The sequence below is a fragment of the Anabrus simplex genome, chromosome 2 (assembly GCF_040414725.1).
Source record: "Anabrus simplex isolate iqAnaSimp1 chromosome 2, ASM4041472v1, whole genome shotgun sequence".
NCBI classification, from domain to species: domain Eukaryota; kingdom Metazoa; phylum Arthropoda; class Insecta; order Orthoptera; family Tettigoniidae; genus Anabrus; species Anabrus simplex.
Genome location: NC_090266.1, coordinates 625,117,464 through 625,139,349, shown reverse-complemented (window position 1 = coordinate 625,139,349; position 21,886 = coordinate 625,117,464). Strand labels below are relative to the sequence as shown.

Sequence of the window (21,886 nt, the reverse complement as noted above, 5' to 3'; positions counted from 1 at the left end):
TTTGTTGCTAAAGCTTTCATACATGTGTGTTTAAAGCACCACATATGCCATGAATCATGTACTTTGACACAATATCATGTAATGTTGGACCTATCCGTTTATTTGGTAACTCTGCTGAAATTACACTATCTGATCTAATCTTATTATGCAACCATAGCAGATAGATGTGAAGCAACAAATAAGGATCCTCCCTGCAAGTTGCTTTTTGCATGGCCATCTGATCTGTTGTTGATCAGCAACCATTCATCTCCCCCAAACTCTTTCCAAACTCTTGGAGACATTACTCTGACTTGCTCAAACGTGAGCGGCAACATCCACTTATCATCCTTCCTGCAGCAATGTCACAATTCAAATGCGGTCAGCAGCAGAAATGGGTACTCTTGCCATGTTTACTGCAGTCACACGTGTGCTGCCTATACACCAATGGCCTTTATTCTGATCTGGGTCACTTTATGTTTAAGACATTGGCCTAAATGTTTTATGCACCATGACATATACTGCATAAAATCGTAATATGCAAAACATTTTTGAGCTCTGTAAATGGATTCATTGAGTTTTCACAACTTTAATTAAAGGGTAATTTCAGTGACAAAGAGAGAAATATTCATATATAAACTTTATCATAAAAGACCCTGGACTGATACTGTATGTAATTAAATTCTCAACTGATGGCCCTATTTCCCTTCAAAATAGTCCCCTCTGAAATCAATACACTCTTGCCATCATTTCAGGAAGCTTTGAAAGGAGCTTGAGAAAGCTGCTACTAGTATGTTTTTCAGCTGATCTATTAAATTATTTTGGGTAGCTGCATATATTGGAGTGTAACCTGGTGGGTGAGACGGCATCCAAAGATATATTGCTCTGCTTTCTTGACCAGAACATTCACATTACAAATTATGGATATCTAAATTATTTTTCATGAATTTCAAAATCTCCATTTTTGCACTTACCTTTTCTGTTCTTCCTAACAGCACAAACATTAAAGGAAAAGTACTGTAACTGAAATTAAACTGGGAATATAGGCTCAGATCCTGGAACACAGAGGATACATGGGTGTATGACTGAAGGTTTACTACTTTCCTTCTGAATAAGAACAATGCACAGTGGTTGAATCTATTTAGTGAAATACAAAGGATTTATTTCCTCTTGCATATCTACATCAATACACGACTAGGAGGCATCCTCAATTATGTACAATTTTTCTAGAGGAAATTATGAAAAATGCATTTTCTGTATTTAGTAAATGCAAAACCCGTAGGAGATCTAAAAACTAAAGTTTTCACTAATTGAAATGCAAAACTCAACAAAAACATTTGATAAAGACAGTTCATCTTTTAAAGATAAACAGATAACACTATCTTATGTTACATTCTGAACCTGACTTGAGAGTCGACTAACCACTTTATTTTCTAGTACTATCTTTTATATATGTCAAGGTAGACAAGTCCTGTTCACAACTAAATCATCATTGTCAATTGTAAAACAAATGTCAATAGTCATTCTGTAGATAATAGAGTGAACGTAGCAGAATATTTTGTAAAAAGACTGCGAGAACAATTTCAGTTTCAACCTGTGTATCTATTATTTCGAATTCCACACACAGTGTGCTACATCAAAAATCATTGCCAGTAATAATTAAATCAAAGTTTTAATAATATAACCCATTAATGTTTCTGACATACAGGTATTACACATTTGATATTTATCCATTTGAAAGTCAAATTTAGATTTCTGACACATCACAGAAAAAACATGAGAAACAGCCTACATTCAATAAGTAGTTCATAATAATTTGGGAGAAGTTTATCTATGACAAAATAATCATTTCTGATAAGCAAGAAATATTAAAATGAAATGGCATAGAGGAAAATTTCACTCCTTGCTTGAGAGCAAGAACACGATCATTTATGGAAAGTAGAGTAGGTACTTAAAAAAAAAAAAGAAAAAGAAAAAAAAAAGAATTAAAGCAGGAAACAAAAAATGGAAAATTATTTCTAAGCTAACTACCCAGTGATATATCCAAGAGTGGGATGAATCATCAGATTGACTTGAGAACAGTATTAATTTAAAATTACTTTAAAACACAGATTGTAAGTAGTTGTCTATGTATTTAAAGGGGTAAATACAGAAAAAAATGAGAAATAGCCTACATTTAGATGACCGCTCTAAATTTATTTTCCAAATATGTGATTGGAACACTTTTCATTTTCAGATGTATGAAGTGTTGATGGGAAACTTGAGCCTTTCAAGTGTAAGAACCCTGGACTTCCTATAGACAGGAATTATTTACAATATTTGCTTAAAATCTATCACTTTCACAGACATGCAGTATGAGACAAGTACGATTAGAGGACTATGATTCAATCCTGGGCCTTGGTGACTTTTTTCTTTCTTTTGTTATTATGTGTAACTGTGCACAAGTACAACCTCCTGATTTTAGGTTAGAAATGTTTGTAAAATAATTTGTAATAAAAAGTCTTTTTGCTATTCTTTTACGTCGCACCGACACAGACAGGTCTTATGGCAGCAATGGGATACGAAAGGCCTAGGAGTTGGAGGGAAGCAGCCATGGCCTTCATTAAGGTACAGCCCCAGCATTTGCCTGGTGTGAAAATCGGAAACCACAAAAAAACCATCTTCAGGGCTGCCAACAGTGGGATTCGAACCCACTATCTCCCGGATACAAGCTCACAGCCGTGTGCCCCTGACCGCACGGCCAACTTGCCCGGTATCAGAAGAGTCTTGTGAAGAAATTCTCCCAGTTCTGCCATTATCAGTATTTAATGAAGAAACTCCCCCAGCTCTGCCATCAACATCTGATTCAAATGATATTGCTTTCCCAACATCAAGCAAGCAAAGGGTCTCGTTTGAAGAGTTGCTTCTAGAGCAACTAAAACAAGCAGCAAAAATCTGCTGCAAGAGCAATCTATGTTCTACAGTATCATCAGATGCAGATAAATCGACAAATGCTACTCCAGTTATCATTATACAGGTTGTAACAATACGGTACAGCCGAACTTTCACGACACATTCCTTATACAGAGAAGAAGAAAATATGTTATACGGACACGGGTCCGGAAATGCTTTATTCCCATGTTAGAACTCGTTTTCTACAACTCTATGTAGTACATCAATAATAGGAAATACACAGGAACAGAATTTACCAGCATATTACATGAAACTCCTTTTTATGTGAAATGTTCAAAATGCCCTCTGTTAGCAATGACATGGATCAATGCAATGATGGGTTGGTGCATGTACCAATGTTAACAGAGGGCATTTTGAACATTTCATGTAAGATAGGAGTTTCACGTGGCATGCAGGTATGTTCTGTTCCTCTGTGTTCTCCATTATTAATGTACTACACATAGTTGTAGAAAATGAAAATGGAAATAATGTGTTTCTGGACCTGTTTCCATGTAACATATTTTCTTCTTTTACTCATGAGGAATGTGACCTGAAAGTTTGACTGTCTCTTATTGTTACACCCTGTACTTTCAAAACCATCTTCGATGTGCTGCGTTAAATTTATATTGGTACTGCAACAGTTCAATAGTTCTAACAGCCAATGTAAGGTTCTGGGCCTGAAATTCATTATCTGTTCAATCCTCAGTCCATCTAGTTCAGCAGCTTTATATATTGTAATAGATGAAACATGGGCACGTGCATATGAACACTCCAGCAACAGGCAAACACATGGCATCAAGAAAGTGGAGCCAATCTGTCTTTCAGCTATATCTTTTCGTAAATTATTCGCCTATTTCTCTAATTATGAAGGTATGTCATTGGTTTGAGACCTGCATACATTTTCTGTTGGCAAAGAGACTATACTCGCTAAGTGTGTCACCTTTTACTCATTAGGTTGCAGAAATCTCATTTCGCAGGTCTATAGTCTGTTTTACATTTTCTTGGGGTTTATGTTTTTATCTTCTTAGGAGATCTGTGTGTGGCCTTGGGAGGAAGATTGAGGCCATAATTTGTTATGTAGCATTTTTATGCCACCAGTGGGTTTTCTCTAATTTCAAACTATTCTGAAGGTATTTAGTTCGCATTGGCCGCAATATTATTTTTCCTTATATGGCGCAGTTTTGTAAGTAGTGATATATTTTGTTCGTTTTGGGTGTTTCAATTGTAGAATGTGTCTCGGTATCTAGCTCATATTTTTCCAACTAGGTTAATGTATCATTATGTTTTGCTGTATTAAGTAACTGAGCCTGGATTATTTACGAGACATTTATATTTCGCGAGCCAGCAGTATTTTCCCTTTTTACGTTTTACATGTGTCCTTTTTTATTAGCCTTATTTGCCTACATATGTATTTGGCTCACGCTCTCTGACGCAGTGTATGGTGTACGATTCATTTACGACTCGAAAGTGTGTCATCTGTATGAATGGGTCCTGTGATTTTATTATTTCTCTCACTGCATCTGGATGTTTGGTTTATGACTGAATGGAACGATCATCTTGCTGGCTTCATCATGCCTTTGAGGTTGACGGCAAGGGGTTGTATATGATGTGTTCTGAATATGGAGTGATCTACAGGGTGCTGCACTGGGTTCTCGGGAATATCCCTGAGACATTCCAAATTAATAAATGTGCCATGAAGGGAGTTCCTCCCCATTCATTTGACAACACCTTTACTCTGTGTGAATGTTAGTAAATGGAAGAAATGTATGCATTGCAATCTGCCAAGTTTTCCTAGAGTTGTATTCAATTCTGTTCCTACTCATGTTGATGTGTTTTGTATTTCCCTGGCTCCTCAATTCTCTGCCATTTGCAAGATGGAATTGTGATGAACACCAAAAAGCAGTTAAGTTTATTATTTTCTTTACTTTCCAGCATCCTTAATATTTGTTTATGTCCTGTGTGGGCCATCCGCTCCACCTTCTCTTATGTCATGTTTTCTCATTGGGATGTCTCTGTCTTGTCCTGCTTCCAGAAGGGGATTTTTGTTCTGTGGCAGTACCAGGGTGATTTTATTACGGAACCATGGTTGGGAATTTGGACCACTCATCCGATATTTAATTCATACATTTTGCTCTAAGTTGTGAGTAATCGAGCAACAATTACTGCAACTGTATTGTTCAACACTTGAAAGATTGCTGGAATCTTCAATTACATACGATGCTATAAAATCAAGTTTGTATTCCCATTTACTGCCCATATACTAATCCTGGCCACTGAAGGTCTGTGATTATGAAATGTCTTGTTTATGCAGAAGTGTCTCCTCCTCTATTCTTTTTGTTATGCAAGTTTTTCCTTATCAAATTTTATCTTTATATAAACTTGGTATTTGTATTCCCTCTATTGTTTGGTAGTTTGGCTTCCCTAAATAGATGATTCTGTTTATACTGATGAGAACAACCGAGTAAAAATTCAGTCTTAGTCTGCCGTAGTCGAAACATCCACGGCCTATATTTCACCAGCATTTCTAATGTGCCTACGCCTCTGCATGGTTATTATTGTTATGGATTGTTATGCATTTTAGCTGGTACCATATGGTTTAACACAATCCCTTCCCCACGAAACTAATGATCATTTTGGTGTGTTGGTGTATTTCACCACATTCGTGAGGCCCATATTTTAAATGCACATCATTACAAATAATTTCTACCGTATAGTATGAGCTATGAGCTGGTCGGAGGGGGGACCCGAGCCATACCGTATAGAGCGGCCCCACTTCCCTACTGCCAGGGAGTAGGTAGCCTACGCGCCCACGCCAACCTTGGAGGGGACACTGTCACAGTACTGGCAGTCCTTCAACCCTGACGAAGAGGACGACATCGCCGATGTCCCTCAAATCAGCTCAACCATCTATCCTGACCTGCTCAGGGAAAGATCAGCCCCATGGGATATCTTGGATGACGAAGATGGACTTGGCAACGACTCCCGCCCGAGCAGCGACACCGGCCTGGAGGACGTGGATAACTCCGATGACGAGGCATTCGCTAACTTCTCAGGGCCATGGCTCCGACCACGTCTGCTGCCCGAGCCTCCTCCGGTCACGGGCGACCCACACCGGCCTCCAGACCACAACCGGCGACATCAACCTACGCATTGTTTTGTTTCAGTTAGCCTGCCGCATCAAGTTCCATACCATGGGACGGCACGTCACCAGACTTCACCATGAGGGCGCCTACCTGCCTCGCCCTCGGGACGCTCCTGTCATCTTCTGTCCCACGCGACTGTCCCCGCTGATGGACCAAGTCACTGCCGACCTAGAACAGCACCAGATCATCGAGTGGGGTGAGTGTACATTGGCCTTTCCCCTGTTCCTTGTTCCTAAAGATTCAGGGGCAGCGCGGGTCATCTATGACCTAAGCGCCTGGACACCCTACATTGATCATCCTCACTTTTCTCCCCGTGGCCCAGCACAGGCGTAAACTTCAATTCTCCCTCATCATCTTGCTTGCAAGCTTGACTTGCGTTCTGGCTTCTACCAGATTCCCATTGCTCGCCATACTCGGCACCCCTACGGTATCCTCCACCAGGGGCGCCGGTATCGGTGGACCCGCCTGCCGATGGGGCATAGCCTGGCTCCATCCATCATGCAACGCTGGGCCTAGCTGTGCAGGAACTTCTGACCCAGGAGTTCGGCGTCCAGGTGATTTCTTACCTGGACAACTGGCTCATTCATAGTTCCGATCTCTCGTCGGATGTGATGCACCAGATCGATGTGTTTCTTACACACATCCTTGGAATCACCATCAACTATGCCAAGTTGGTTCTGCACCCGACTCCCATCCTCACCTATCTCAGTGTAACAATCAACATTTCTGTTCAGGAAATCACCATGTAACACGTCACCTAGCAGCGTGCCCTCTCCCTCGTGCATGCGCTACCCACCTTCACCCCTATCAGCTCCAGCAGGCGGCTGGGTACTTCTTGTGGCTCAGTTGGGTCATGGGTTGGCCTAGTTTCCACAGTAAACACATCCTTGCAGGCGAATTCTTCTGGGTTCGACGGTTGCTCACCCCCGACTTCGTCACCACACCGCGGGCTATGCTCCCTGGACGCATCAACATGGACATCTACACCGATGCTACGCCTTGGTCCATTGCGGTGGTGGCCCCGGCCTTCCACCAGGCCTGGGCACAGGCATTTGAAGAGAGTCCAGATCAATGTCGCCGAGACGGCTACCGCCATCCTGGGCTCCCTGCACTTCGTTCAAGACTCTCTGCATCTGTTAGTTAATAATCTCACTGTGTACACAGACAGCTCCGTGGCCCAATACACCCTTCAGTCAGGTTGTGGGGCTGTTCTGCATTCCACTAACTTTGTATTGGCAATGTATGTATCTCTAATAAAGCTTGTAGCACTGAGGGGGGTAACCCTCTTGTGGTGCTCGATCGCCTCTGCCGATAACCCGGCAGGCGCTCCTTCCCGGGATGTTCTTTCCACAGTACACGCGAGCCTCCAGAACCTATAAAAGGGAGGCTCGCCCCGGGAAGGAGGTCAGTAGGCAAAAGCAGGGCGATGGAGCATCACCTTCTTCTACAGTGTCATTCATGAGAAATGTCAGGAAATGCTATAATCCATCACAATAATTAGACATGCCACACAGCAGCTCCTGTAAAGTGTGTTATTTTTTCATTTCTTTTTTCATTGGTGGGAGTCGGAAGTATTGGAACATTCTTTATATTCCCCAGATATCATTACATGAAAGTTTCATTTGATTCTCAATATAAAGTAGCTGTTGAATGGAAAACATTTTTTGAACAATGTAGCAATTGTCTTAGAGTAGACGTTTTCAATCCCCCCCCCCCCCCCTGAAACTCCTGACTCAGATCAATTTTATTGCAGTATTATGGCATATTTGGCTGGAAAAGAATACTTGATATTAATTCTATATATTTAAGCATTTTTTAACAATTTGCCTTACGCGACACAGATAAGTCTTATGGTGACGATGGAATAGGGCTAGGAGTGGGAAGGAAGTGTTCGTGGTCTTAAATTTAGGTACAACCCCAGATTTTCGTGGTGAAATAATGGGAAGCCATGGAAAACCTTCTTCAGAGCTGCCAATAGTAGGGTTCGAACACACTATCTCCCAAATGCAAACTGTAAACAAACTTGCCTAGCAGCAATATGAGAGCATACACAGTTTCTTCACATTTCATTCATACTTCAATGCTTAGTACATTTCTGTGATTATGCTACTGAGGAGTAGATTTGAATTCACTTCCCATGGAAATGTGAGTAGGAGTTCCAGTAAGGTACATACTTTCCTTTCAGTTCAACCAAAGGGAAAAGTATCAATTTTGAGAATTATACAGTATACCGGTAATTCATTACATTAATAATTATCGGAGGTTGTTTCCTATATAAATATTTTTAATGATTCTGTACCTAAGAATGTGACTAAAACTGAAGAAATTATTCAAACACGGTTCATTCAAATAGAAACATTATAAATTACAATATTTATATTTTAAAAAAATATTTTCAATTAGTAGTTTGGTACTAATTTGTATTTACTGAGTAACTGTAAACAAATACTTATATGATGACAATCCCAAAAGAAAAAGTTTTAACATTTGAATAATCAAGATTTATTATTATTACAATTAAGGACCAATGATGAAAAAGGTGAAAGTGCCAAAATATGGGGGGGGGGGGGGATATTGAAATTTGGAATAAAGGGATTTACTACCCATGCCGCATATGGTGGTAAATGTGCCTGAGGTCATTATTTTTAGCTGGTAGGAAGTTCAACATGTAGAGTCACAGTTCAATGTGCCCAGTTGAATTTGGTAGGGAAGGGTGAATGTGCCATTGTCTCTTGTGGCAATTCTTTGTGCTGTCTACTGTGTCAGTGTGCTACCACATGTTTAGTCGTTAGTTCACATACCACCGTGTGCATTACAATCTGGTTACTGTATATTTTATCGTAATCAGTAAATGTTTAATAATAAACCACTGTTATACTGTTCGGTGTATCTGTGCATTATGCTAGAATGTCATTTTTAAAAAAAGAACTGGTCTGAGAATGTCAAGAAAACAGGTGTGGGAAACCATATGTTACATCATCTGGCAAGTATGTTTTGAGAAAACTCTTCCAGCAGGACTCAACATGCAAGTGTAAGTTTTCTTGTAAGATGCTATTATAGAAGTATAAGGAAAGCCTTCTTATGCAGTATTATATTCTTACTTCTGAGCAGCAAGGAAATTATATTTTTAACCAAATTCAAATGGTTCATATTGCAAGAAGATGTTGCGAAATACATGATGAATCATTTGAAAGTATATATGGGAGTTTAGTGTACACGGATAAAAATGGAACAAACGCAGAACCTAATGCTCATAAGATTAACTACTCTGATAATGACAGGAACTTGGTTCATTCCCATATTAACTCCTTCCCTCAGGAAGTAAGTCATTACTCAAGGAAGAAGATTTTCTTAGGGTACTTAAGTCCAGAATATAAATCGTTAACTGCTTTCAAGGACAAGTATACTAACAGTACTATTAAGTATTGGTATTATGAAAAAAAAAAAAAACCCCTATTTTCCCAAACTCTTTCGGCAAAAGAACAACTAAGATTTGTCAGACATATGATGAACGCTGTAGTTCAGTGAAAGCGACGACAGACAGAAGACTAAGGAGAATTTTTTTTAGCTATCTTGAATTACTTCAAACTTATGCAGTGCAGGCTCTTACCCTAATGAAGACAGAAACATCAGAATCTCAGCAGCCAACATCCAACTTTTGTTCTCTTAGTATGGACATGCAGCAAATTTTATTCACACCGATATTAACATATTCCCAAATGCTTTAATTGAGGCAGCTGTCACACTGCATAATGCAACTAACAGTATTGCTTACACGAGTACATGGCATGAGGGTATTTGTTGACATGGAGGAAGTGAAGTAGCATTATGCTTTTCCAAGATTTTCTTTCTGAACGTGTTCGACAGGAAAAGGCACTGATCTATGCTGATAACTGTGCTTTACAGAATAAAAATAGAATGACTATTATGGCTATGATATACCTTGTAGGTAAACAAGGACTCGATTCAATTGAATTGAAGTTCTTAGTTTCAGTCATAGTTTCATGGACTGTAACAGTGACTTCGGTCTCACTGAGGAAAGAAAGAAACGTGGCTTCAAGACATTAGTTCCAGATGATGTATGGGACTAATCACATCGTCTCGGTCTTCAAATTCGTTCATTGCCATTAATATGGAGGAAGAGGACTTTGTTGACTTTGGGAGCTGTGGTGATAAGTTTATCAACACTAAGAAACTAATTGTTTAGCAAGCTATCTTTCATTAGTGACGACCGGTACAATCTTCTATGCTTTACATGAAAGCTGCTCACAACAAACTCATTGGGCCCACTGAGCACCATATTTTTAAGAAAGGAAAAATAGTTCTCTGGTCTATAAAATAAATAAACAGAAAGAAGATAATGAGGGATGAAAAGAAGGACATAAGAATGATACAATCTCTGGAAAAAGAGGAACACAAAATGTTCTGCAGAAATCTGCTTGGTATTCCTGAGGATGTCAATGTGATGATACAGAAAACTTATCAGTGTCTTCATTATGCACGATAATGCTGAGACTGAATAAATGTTTGTTACACATAACCGTTGGCAGAGAGTAGTAATATCAGGCACTTCATCCTCATGGTTACCAGTCACCTCCGGTGTCTCACAAGGCAGTACTCTTGGCCCCTTGCTGTTTTCTTTGTTTCTGGACGATCTGCCATCCGAACTCAACGAAACAGCGAATACCCTACTCTTTGCTGACGACTGTAAGATATTTAAGGAGATCAGGAATCCAGCAGATGCAGCTTACTACAGTCCTCACTAAATGCCCTCTCGAACTGGTGCCGTACTTGGAAACTTATCCCCAATCCACAAAAATGCAGCCACATGACCATAACACTACGTAAACCTCCTCTACCGACATCATATTACCTACTCGACAAGCCCATCACCATAGTTATGCAACAGCATGACCTAGGTGTAAAATTCAATACAAAATCACAATTTAAGACCCATATAGAAACATATACAACCAAGGCTATGAAATTACTAGGCATTCTCTATCGCTTCACAGAAATTTCTGACCCCATTGCTCTTCGTCACTTCTTCCTCGTGATCATTCAGCCTCTCCTAAACTACTGCTCTCTGATTTGGACAACAGCCTCCCCCTCCAATACTAAGCAGTCAGACAGAACAGTGTCCTTTGCTGCAATTGTAAGGAACAGAAACCCCAAGCTCAGAAATCTGTCTACACAGCAGGTATTAATGGCAATTAATATGTCACCGCTGACATCAGATGACAGGTAGCTGACCTGAGTTTCCTCCACGGGATCTTAAACGGGCATTACCGCTCGGAACATCTTGCCTCACTCTTCTCTCTCCGTTTTCCTTCCCGCTCCACCAGAACCAAAGACCTTCTCCACATTCCCCACACTCAGCACTCAATACTTCAACGATCTTTCCTAATCCGCCTCCCAACACTCTTTAAAAATATTAATAGGAGACAAAAGCTTGATATAGCATCAAATGAAAGCATATTCGAGAGGGGTGTAAATAGTCTCTTAAAGATAAGTTGATGCGAAGGGATTATACTGTCATCTTGACCCACGACGACTTGGCTATGAACATGGACATTCTCATGGTTTTCGATTTGGACAGTTGTTATTAGTAGGCTGTGTACCTGATCTTGTTATATTTTGTTATGTTTGTTATATTTTATTATGAAAGTATACGTTTGTTAAATAGTCTGTTGACAGTGCAAGTGAAATTTGCTCAGTGTAGCTGTATCTTGTTCTTCGTGAATAAATAAATAAATAAATAAATAAATAAATAAATAAATAAATAAATAAATAAATAAATAAATAAATAAATAAATAAATAAAATCACGTTCTGTTTAATTTCTGAAGCTATTTATTAAAAAGTGGGTCAAAAAATATTGAGTGGTTCAGTGAGAGTTATCTATCCCACAGTGAAGTGAAACTGAGAAAAGATTACTTTTATTAGAGTGCTCTTGTAAGACATTGAAATGCATACTATTTTAAAACTCACATTACAAGTGAACGAGCTATCCCACAACGATGAGAATATGTACAAACGTTGCCAGTGATTGTAAAAGATACAAGTATATTGAAACTCTTGTATTTTCTAATTTCTGAGCCACTTAATTAAAGAAATGAGAATTTTAAAAGCTAATTATTGTTATGTAATTATATAACATTTATTTGATATAGCATACTTGCACTTTGAAGGTTGTAGGTAATTTAGAGAACATTGAAAGCGCAAGTTTGCAAGGGAACTCTATAATTGGTTTTTACTGGCAAAAATGTTTTTTGGCAGTTTCACCCTTTTCCATGTTAGGTCCTGAATATCAATGTAGCAATTTCCCAATTATGTTCAAAGCTGATCAACAATGTCTTACAAGTCTAAAATAAAAATCTGAACTTTTTTAACATTTAAAATCTCACTAACAAGAAGGACAGACATAATTTCTTTAAAACCTTTGTAGATGGGCTGAACATCTCAAGTATCTCTCATTGATAACATTCATGTAATCAATAAATTAAGCTGCCAAGACTCATCCTATAAATAGCAGGCCAGCTGCTAATAATGGGCAAACAGCAATATAACAAAATAGGACACCTTCTTCCACAAATACACTGTTACATCACTTCTCAGTTATACTTAAGAGCTTAAGTCAAAATCTGTGATGATATCAACATTACAAGAAAACATTTATTGTCAGTTCTCTTATTTCACTTCAAAAGAATACATTCATAGCTATCACAATGCAAATGGTTACTGAACCTTCACTTTTGGAGGACCAATTAGACTCTGTCTTGCTTTATCTATGAGTTCGGTGAAAATAATTGTGCCAACAAATACCAAGCTTGTACCAATCCAATGAGCAACAGTGAACTTGTTCTTGAAGTATACAATGGAAAATAACAAACTGGTGAATTTCCTCAGAGTTACAACCAAAGTAACAGTAAGAGATGAGCACTCTGTAGTCAAAACATACACAGAGCTAATGCATATATATCTAAAACAAAGTTAAGGTCAATAGCTTTCACAATGAATATCTTACCAAGCAATATTGGCATACAAGAAAGGAATAATATGAAACATGTATCAGCAAACTAATAAAGAATGTAACAAGATACAAAATTATTTAATACAAAATTTTTTTTGTTATTTACTTCATGTCGCACTGACACAGATATGTCTTATGGTGACGATGGGATAGGAAAGGCCTAGGAATTGGAAGGAAGCGGCCGTGGCCTTAATTAAGGTACAGCCCCGGCATTTGCCTGGTGTGAAAATGGGAAACCACGGAAAACCATCTTCAGGGCTGCCGACAGTGGGGCTCGAACCCACTATCTCCTGATTACTGGATACTGGCCGCGCTTAAGCGACTGCAGCTATCGAGCTCGGTTACAAAAAAAAAAAAAAAAAAAAAAAGAGCTTCTTTACAAGTATTCTCTTTTCAGAATCAAGCAGCAATACAAGAAATATATAAAGTATTTTACAGCTTAATACGCATCAGGAGATCTGAGGACAGAGACACAGAGAGGTCTTATGGCGATGATAGGATAGGAAAGGGCTAGGAGTGGGAAGGAATCGGCCGTGGCCTTAAGGAACAGCCCCAGCATTTGCCTGGTGTGAAAATGGGAAACAATGGAAAACCATCTTCAGGGCTCCCAACAGTGGGGTTCGAACCCACTATCATCCAGTTGCGAGCTCACAACTGCGCGCCCCTAGCCGCACAGCCAACTTGGCCGGTCTGAAAAATACTAATAAACACCTACTAGTATCAGAATACCATCCAAACATTTTATTTCAGATTCATCGGTATGCTGAATTTGCAATCTCTCGAGTAATTTCCAGCAATACTGTCAATGTAAATGTTTATGCACACGAGTCTCACCTTTCTCCTTTCCCTCCCAAAATATGGTATACACTGATCCAAACTCCACAACTTTTCCATCACCAGACAATCTGGTTTCACTCAAGGGGGCAACATCAAAGTCCAATCTGGTGAGATCGAGAGAGACAAGCGCTGTTCATCTTTCAGGTCTGTTGTTACTTATATCCAGAAATGTTCTGACATTCCACGTACCAATTGTAATTACTTGATCAGTTTTCTGACTGCAAGTGGGGGTGATCCGCTGGGTGTGGCTGACCATCCAGGCAAAATGTGTGACTACCGATGTTTAGTCCACATTTTCTAGGGCCTTCCGCATGCAGGATGAGCAGCAGTACTGCTAAATAAGCCTGCCCAGACAGAGATGCAGGACCGAATTCCTGAGTAGTCAAAGGTCTCAGAAAGACGACCAACGCACATCTGCTGCCAATGTGCAGGTCCAGACTAGAAGCTCCCTGTTTCATCCATAACCTGCTCCTACCATCCTTATCCCATCATTGTTGGACTTCAAAGACTGACGGAGGACAGCATGAAAAAGTGCCATTGGTGTGAACTTGTTTAAGGCGGATCCCAACTTGCCGAGGGGACGGACACACACGCACGCATGCACACAAAATATAGTTGAGATGCGCCTTCACTGCCAGTCCATCTGGCGTGACCTCCTCCGCCTCCACGACAGTTAGGAACTGAATAGTGAATGTTCCTCCTCTGTTCATTTTGCCCTTGGGCCAAAGAAAAGAGCTTTATGGTTTCCAGTGTCATTTCCTCCACTGAGGGGTCCATCACCCCACATAAAGGCATTCATACACAGAAGGCATTGGCTCCTTTAGGAAGTCAAGTTATTTACTGCCGCGCAACACACTGTGTTGGGTAGCTGGCAATATGAACAAATCCAATACCATAATGGGAAAAACCCAGCCAAAATAACAGTGAAAGTAAGAGATTAAGGAGGTAGTGCAGGTTAGAAAGAGAGCCAGGAATGGTTGTTAAAGTAAGGAGAGATTGAATGAACTTACTAGGAAAGTGAATTTAGCAAACAAGTCAGCTAAGGATAACATGCTTGGCAAACATTACTGGCAGTCATAGGAATTTTAGGGAAAAACAACAGATATGTATAGGTACTTTATGGCCAAAACAGGTTCCAGGAAACATTAACGAACAAAGAGAGTAGATATGTGAGGATTTACAGAACAGAGAAGTATTCAGTCAGAAATATGTAAAGATAGCTGGATATATGGATAACGTCCAGGTTGAAGAGTTGACTAATAGTGGCAAAGCACTGAAATTTAACTATGATAATGAAGACATTTACAAAGCAATACAAAAATAGAAAAGCAGCTGGAATTGATAAGATTTTTGGGAATATACTAAAGGCAATGGGTGGTATGAATAAAACCTGAGTTCTTACTCAAAGTATATACTCATGAGTATGGGCACTTAGTAGGAGTATATTCTCAGCCCAAGTAGTATGTACTCCATTTGGTAAGAATAAGAAGGTTCTCCTTCGATGTAGTAGGTACTCAAGCGCACCGCTATGTGGATCATTTGAAAATGAGTAGGTACTCATGCTGCGCAAGTTTGTCATCATACATAACCTCAACTACTGAGATTCGATTTCCGTACCGTCTGCATGCACATCAAGCTGTATTTTATACTCATACCAATAGCAAATATTCTGCTAATAACATTTTGCGGGAATATTCTCTTCTGTTCTTAAAGTCGGACGTTCCAGAGTCCGTTTAAAACGGATTATAAGCAATGTACCGGTACCGTAGAAGGTAGAAGCGTGTGCGATAACGTGAAAGATAAATAATACGAAAATGAGAGTGTGATAAAAAATGTAATTTTAAAGCATGTAGTCTACGGTACGTTAACAGTTTCATAGTTTTTCCTCATTAGCATAATATCCGAAACTTTGAAATAATTTAAACCAAAATACAAGCCATATGTGGGCAGAATGTAGAAACGATTACGATGACTCAAATGATAAATAACACGAAAATTAGAGTGAAACAAATGTGTGGCTTTAACCACACATGCATGTTAATACTTTCATTACAGGTATCTTCCTTCTTTGTAGGCTATACTCATCATAATTTTAATAAATCTCGGAAGGAAATGTTTGAGGCTTTGGGATTAGGCCTAACTCAAACCAAACTACAAGTAATGTGCAGGAGGAATGAAAGAATAAATTAATTATATTTATTGTTATTTGTTTAACGTCGCACCGACACAATAGGTCTTACGGCGAACTTGGGATAGGAAAGTGGCCTTAATCAAGGTACAGCCCCAGGATTTACCAAGTTAGAAAATAAGCCACAGAGATGCCGACAGTTGGGATTAAACCCCTATATCCTGAATCCAGGATTTAACTAACATGTGACCCAAACCGCGTAGCGAACTCGCTCGGTAGATAAATAGGCCTAATATGAAAATGAGAGTAAAAAATAAATTTGTATCTTATGTATAGGTCTGTGTGCTGAATGTTCCAAATGAAACATCTGCCTGGCATTCACGGTGATCATAAAGATCCTGAACGAAAATATATTTATTACCTTTCTTGCTTACGGACTCGCCACCCTAATATGTAGGCATAACATGAGTGCAGGCAGTCAAGAACAGCCAATGCTGCTGGATAATTAAACTTTCTGCCGCTCTGGTTTGGTAACGGCAATTTTATTATTATTTTGAGGAAATGCAATTCACACTACAGCTTTAGTCACAAAATATGGTACATAACCTCAACAATAAGTTTACTCAGTTTTTGTTATGTACAAAGTTCTCTATGCCACATTGAAATCCAGGGTGACCTAACAGTCATAAAAATACGTTTAATTTAACTATATTCTAAATAGTTTTGCTTGTCCAAATAAATTCAATTTTGGAAAATGGTACAGACTTAAAATTCTCAGAATTCACATTCCCATGTCCCTCCCTGAAACAGGTACCACATTATTAATAAACTCAGCCATTTACATAATACTTTTAAGAGCAATAAATCAGCAAATGCTCATACTTGAGACACATAGCAGCCCCACTCAAAACAGACTGAGATTGTACTCATCAATCTGAGAATGTACTCTCTTTTATTCATACCACAAATGAGAATCTACTCTCAGGCTGTTACAATTGTGAGTTTATACTACACCACTTCCATGACATGAGTATATACTCAGCTAGTGAGTACATTCTCATGAACTTTATTCTTATGAAGTGGAGTATATACTCAGAAATGTTGAGTATATACTAAATACTCATGTTTATTCATACCACCCAATGGGTTGGGATACAGTGCCATACCTGAAATACTTATTTGGAAGGAGCTATGAGGGGAGAGTTGCTACAGTAGTCCCAGTGTAGAAATGAACGGGTGATGAACATAAAGCATATGATTACAGGCCAGTCAGCTTGACATGTGTTGCTGTAAGCTAGAAGAAAGCATTCTTTCTGATTATATTACACACATTTGCAAAACTACTAACTGGTTTGATAGAAGACAGTTCACCGAGCTCGATAGCTGTAGTCGCGTAAGTGCGGCCAGTATCCAGTAATCGGGAGATAGTGGGTTCGAACCCCACTGTCGGCAACCCTGAAGATGGTTTTCCGTGGTTTCCCATTTTCACACCAGGCAAATGCCGGGGCTGTACCTTAATTAAGGCCACGGCCGCTTCCTTCCACTTCCTAGCTCTTTCCTATCCCATCGTCGCCATAAGACCTATCTGTGTCGGTACGACGTAAAGCAAAAAAAGACAGTTCAGGCTTAAGAAAGGTTATTCCAATGAGACTCAACTTGTACAACTCCAGCAAGATATAGCAGATACAGTATTTTAGATTCAGGAAGCCAAAGGGACTGTAGTGCGATTGACCTATCCAAGGCCCTTGATAAGGTAGATTATGGGAGACTATTGATGAATATGAGGGCTATTTCATCATCATTTTCATTTCCCCTTGTCCAGATCCTGCCAGTTAGGGGCACTTCTCCACCGTTGCCTCTCCTTCCACCACTCCTCTTCAGTAATTGTATTCCAGTCCAGTCTTCTTTTTCTTATACTGTTCTTGACAAGAGTCCATCCATCTTGCTCTGGGCCTCCCTCTTGCCCTCTTTTCTTCTATCTTAGCCTCCAACACTTGTTTTGGTATCCTGCCATCCTCCATCCTCATAACATGTCCAAACCATCTCAATTTATTCTCCTTCATCATATCGCTCAGTTTTTTTTACCCCTATCTCTTTTCTGACCTCAATATTTCTTACTCTCTCTCTCCTTGTCTTCCCAACCACAATTCGCAGGAATTTCATCTCACCGGCCTGAATTTTACTCTCATTTCTTGCTGTCAAAGTCCAAGTCTCTGATGCATGAGTTAATATAAGGGTATAATACATCTTGTACATTGTCTCTTTACATTTCATAGGAACTTCTCTCTTCCACACCACGTTCCTTACATTCTCATAGAACGTATTTTCCGCTATTTGACTAGATGAAAGAGCGGTTGAACGTGTGGCTAAATTTCTAGAAAATAGAACTCTCATAATTAGAATAGGTGAAACATTATCCGATCCTGGAATAATTAAGACGGGGGGGGTGGGTCCCGCAAAGCAGTATTAATGGACTATGTTTTCACATCTGTGAGACATTAGATGTATTTTCAGTCACGAGTGAATGGAAAACAACATTTCAACTCTTCTTTACATTTCTTGATGCTGCTAGGTGCTGTCTCTGTAAGGCAGTGGTTCCCAACCTTTGCCAGTTGACCCCCCCTCCCCCGCCTGTCGCTTCTATAACCTCTCCGATAAACTGACGTGGAGGGTATAGACCTAACCTAATGCCACTACATAATGAATTATTCCATTATTCAATTATTTATGAAAAAATCATATGAAGTAGGCGCTTTATATCTATGACATACTAGTTTTATTTTAGCACAATACAAAGAACACACTTTTATGATAAATCCTTAAATTAGTCAACAAATGTCAGTGAGAGGGTAGACACTGTTTTCTCTTGTAAGAATCGGTATGTTTGGTTTGATATTTGACAGAGCACAGTGGAGATCACTTCCAACATCAAGCCGACAGCGCTGCTTTGTTTTTATGACACTCAGCGTTGAAAATCCTGACTCGCATAAATATGTCGTTGAAAATGGGACAATGACACGCAATGCTACTTTGGTTATTTCAGGATAAACTGCAAGATAGTTTACCCAAAAGTCACCCAGTCCTAATATCTTGTAATCATCTTTTAGCTTTGAATCACACTTCAAATCTATGGCTTCTTCTTGAAGTTGTGCTGGCAGTGCTTCAATGTCAATGGCAAATGGACTTCTTGTTAACATCCAGGACCATTCATCTGACGAGATATCAGGAAAGTAGAAATTGAATTCCTGTGCCAGGGAATCAAAAAGTGACTGAATTTGCACTTTAAGTTTATTACGATCACGTTCATTTTCCGGCAAAATTTCATTAAGGCAGTGAAAAGATGAGAAGTTGTTCAACTGAAGCCGGCGTTTCCATTACTGTATTTTTTCCAGAAAAACTCTGATGGCATCATAAGCAAGCATAATATTGAAGTTTTTGCCTTGGAGCTTTAAGTTCAAACTGTTCAAAGGTTCAAAAGAATTGCAAAGATATGCCAATGAGACGATAAAATTGGCATCAGTAAACACTTCGTACAGATTGTTCTTACCTTCGCCAAGAAGAAAAATGTCAACTTCAGACTTTAATTCAAACACCCGAGCCAAAACGTTCCCTTTCGATAGCCAGAAAACCTCTGCATGGAAAAGGAGAGTTTTGTGATCGGCTTGAAGGTCAACATGAAGGGCTTCAAACAATCTTGTCTGTAAAGAACCTGTCTTCACAAAGTTCACAATTCTTACAGCAAATTTTAGAGTGTTATTAAAACCTTGGGGCAAGGTTTTGGCCGCCAAAGCCTGCCTGTGAATTATACAGTGGGTTCCCATGATGTTTGGATTGCTATCTTTGGCCAATTTGAGAAACCCAGGATGTGCCCAATCATAGCAGGTGCACCATCCGTACATACACCTACTACATTTTCCCAGTAAAGTCCATGTTCTTGGGAAACACTATCGATGGCAGAAAACACATCACAAGCTTTCGAAGTTGTTTTCAAACATTGGGAGAATAACATTTCTTCTCTTAAAATTCCACTGTCGACAAATCGACAATATACAATCAGTTGACAACAATGGGCCACATCGGTTGTTTCATCACACTGAATTGAAAACACTGGAGATGCTTTCACCTTCTCCAAAATTTGCATTTTAATGTCTTCTGACAGTTCTTGAAGTCTGCACTTTACTCTGTTATCAGAAAGAGAAATTTTAGACAATTTCTGCCGACTCCCTTCACCCAAAACTATATTTACGGCTAATAACTTACATGGCTCTACTAATGTTTCCCCAATTGTGTGTGCTTTTTTGTCTTTGGCAATCAGAAGGGCTAGTTCATATGATGCTTCCACTGCTTTCTCATTTTCTTGGTTCGCATTGAGGCTGTTGTATTTCATTCCGTTCAACGACTGTGAAGCCATATTTAATTTAATGTAGTATCATTGTACAGTCTCTTCTTGGACATCGTTATCAATTTAAAAAAAAGTCACAATATTAAATAACACAATTCACACAGTCGCACTGTTACAGCGAAGCATACACAACACTCACAATGAACAATTTGACAGACAACGTCCACTGCGAACATATACGAGGCAGCTACGACAGGGCAGATGGACATTTGAGTACGTAACATTGCCCTCCTCCGAGAGCTGCTTGTGCCGATCAGTTACCTTACTCAGCTGTTCCCTGGAAAGGTGTCAGTCGGTCCAGATGCACCACCTTCATTTTACTTCTCAGGCACCGTTGTATGCGATAGATGTAGTAATTTATTCTCTTTAAAACACAGTAAGGGCCTTCCAACAATGTCTGGAGATTGGGGGGAAACCTCTCCTCCTTACGGGGTTATATAGCCACACTAGGTTGTTTTCATGATATCCGATAGCGTCTGCTCATTGGTTGTATTGTGCCTTCATTCAGTCGCCCTGAATCCAATAGTTTCCTTGCCAGATCCAGGCAGTACTGTTCAAGTAAGAACAAGATGGTCCTCAGGTCGGCCAAACGCTAAATCCACCGGTAGGTGCAGTTCTCTTACAAACAACATTCTTGAAGGTGTGTATCCAGTGGCCTCGTGTACTACAGACCAGTACACCATGAGGAATAGAGGAAGATAAATGATCCTAGTCCCTCCAATGTTTGCCGACGACTATTCGCAAGAGATTCTTGATGGTCCAACTGAATCATTCTACCATTCCATCCGACTGGGGATGTAGAGACGTGGTCCTCGTTTTCTGGATACCCAGCACCAGCACAGACTTTGGAAGACTGCCGACTCAAACTTCCGCCCTTGGTCAGATTGTAGCACCAATGGTGTGCTGTATCTGCTGATGTACTCATTCATGAGGGTTTCCACCATCATAGTTGCGATGATGATGATGATGATAATGATGATGCTTGTTGTTTTAAAGGGCCTAACATTGAGGTCATCGGCCCCTGATGGTACGAAATGAGACGAAATGCAATGACAAAATAAAAATACAAAATCCTCCACTGACCAGAATTCAAAGCGTGAGGACGGAAAATGAACGGATGGATATGAAGTTAAAACAATCAGTAGAGCCGACCCGCAATGCCTCAGTCTCAGAAACTGACGGAAAACAATAGTAATACTGACCAAGGGACTACTTCTATAGCTCAATACTGAATCGAGGATGCTTGCAAGCTAAAGGGGTCCAAAATATACGTCATCGGACTCTCATAATGGTGCTTATCGCTTGGACAGTAGAACCATGGTATTTGACATGGTGCGGTACTAATCAAAAGTATCGTAGACTCGCGGTATTCCACACATTATGGTACTACTCACAGGTAGTGAAATTCGCACATCTAATACAGACCTATGGTGTTTC

The 21,886-nt window shown here is 39.7% G+C and overlaps 1 protein-coding gene across 1 annotated transcript in view; it reads right to left on the bottom strand.

Moving 5' to 3' along the window:
* Positions 1–1,107: 1,107 nt before the first annotated feature.
* Efr (ER GDP-fucose transporter) overlaps positions 1,108–21,886 on the bottom strand; it is a 196,781-nt gene continuing 176,002 nt past the window's right edge. The window contains exon 8 of the mRNA XM_067141049.2: positions 1,108–13,031. Within this exon, the coding sequence (XP_066997150.1) occupies positions 12,788–13,031 (244 nt within the window). The 3' untranslated portion in view covers positions 1,108–12,787. The remainder of the gene's footprint in view (positions 13,032–21,886) is intronic.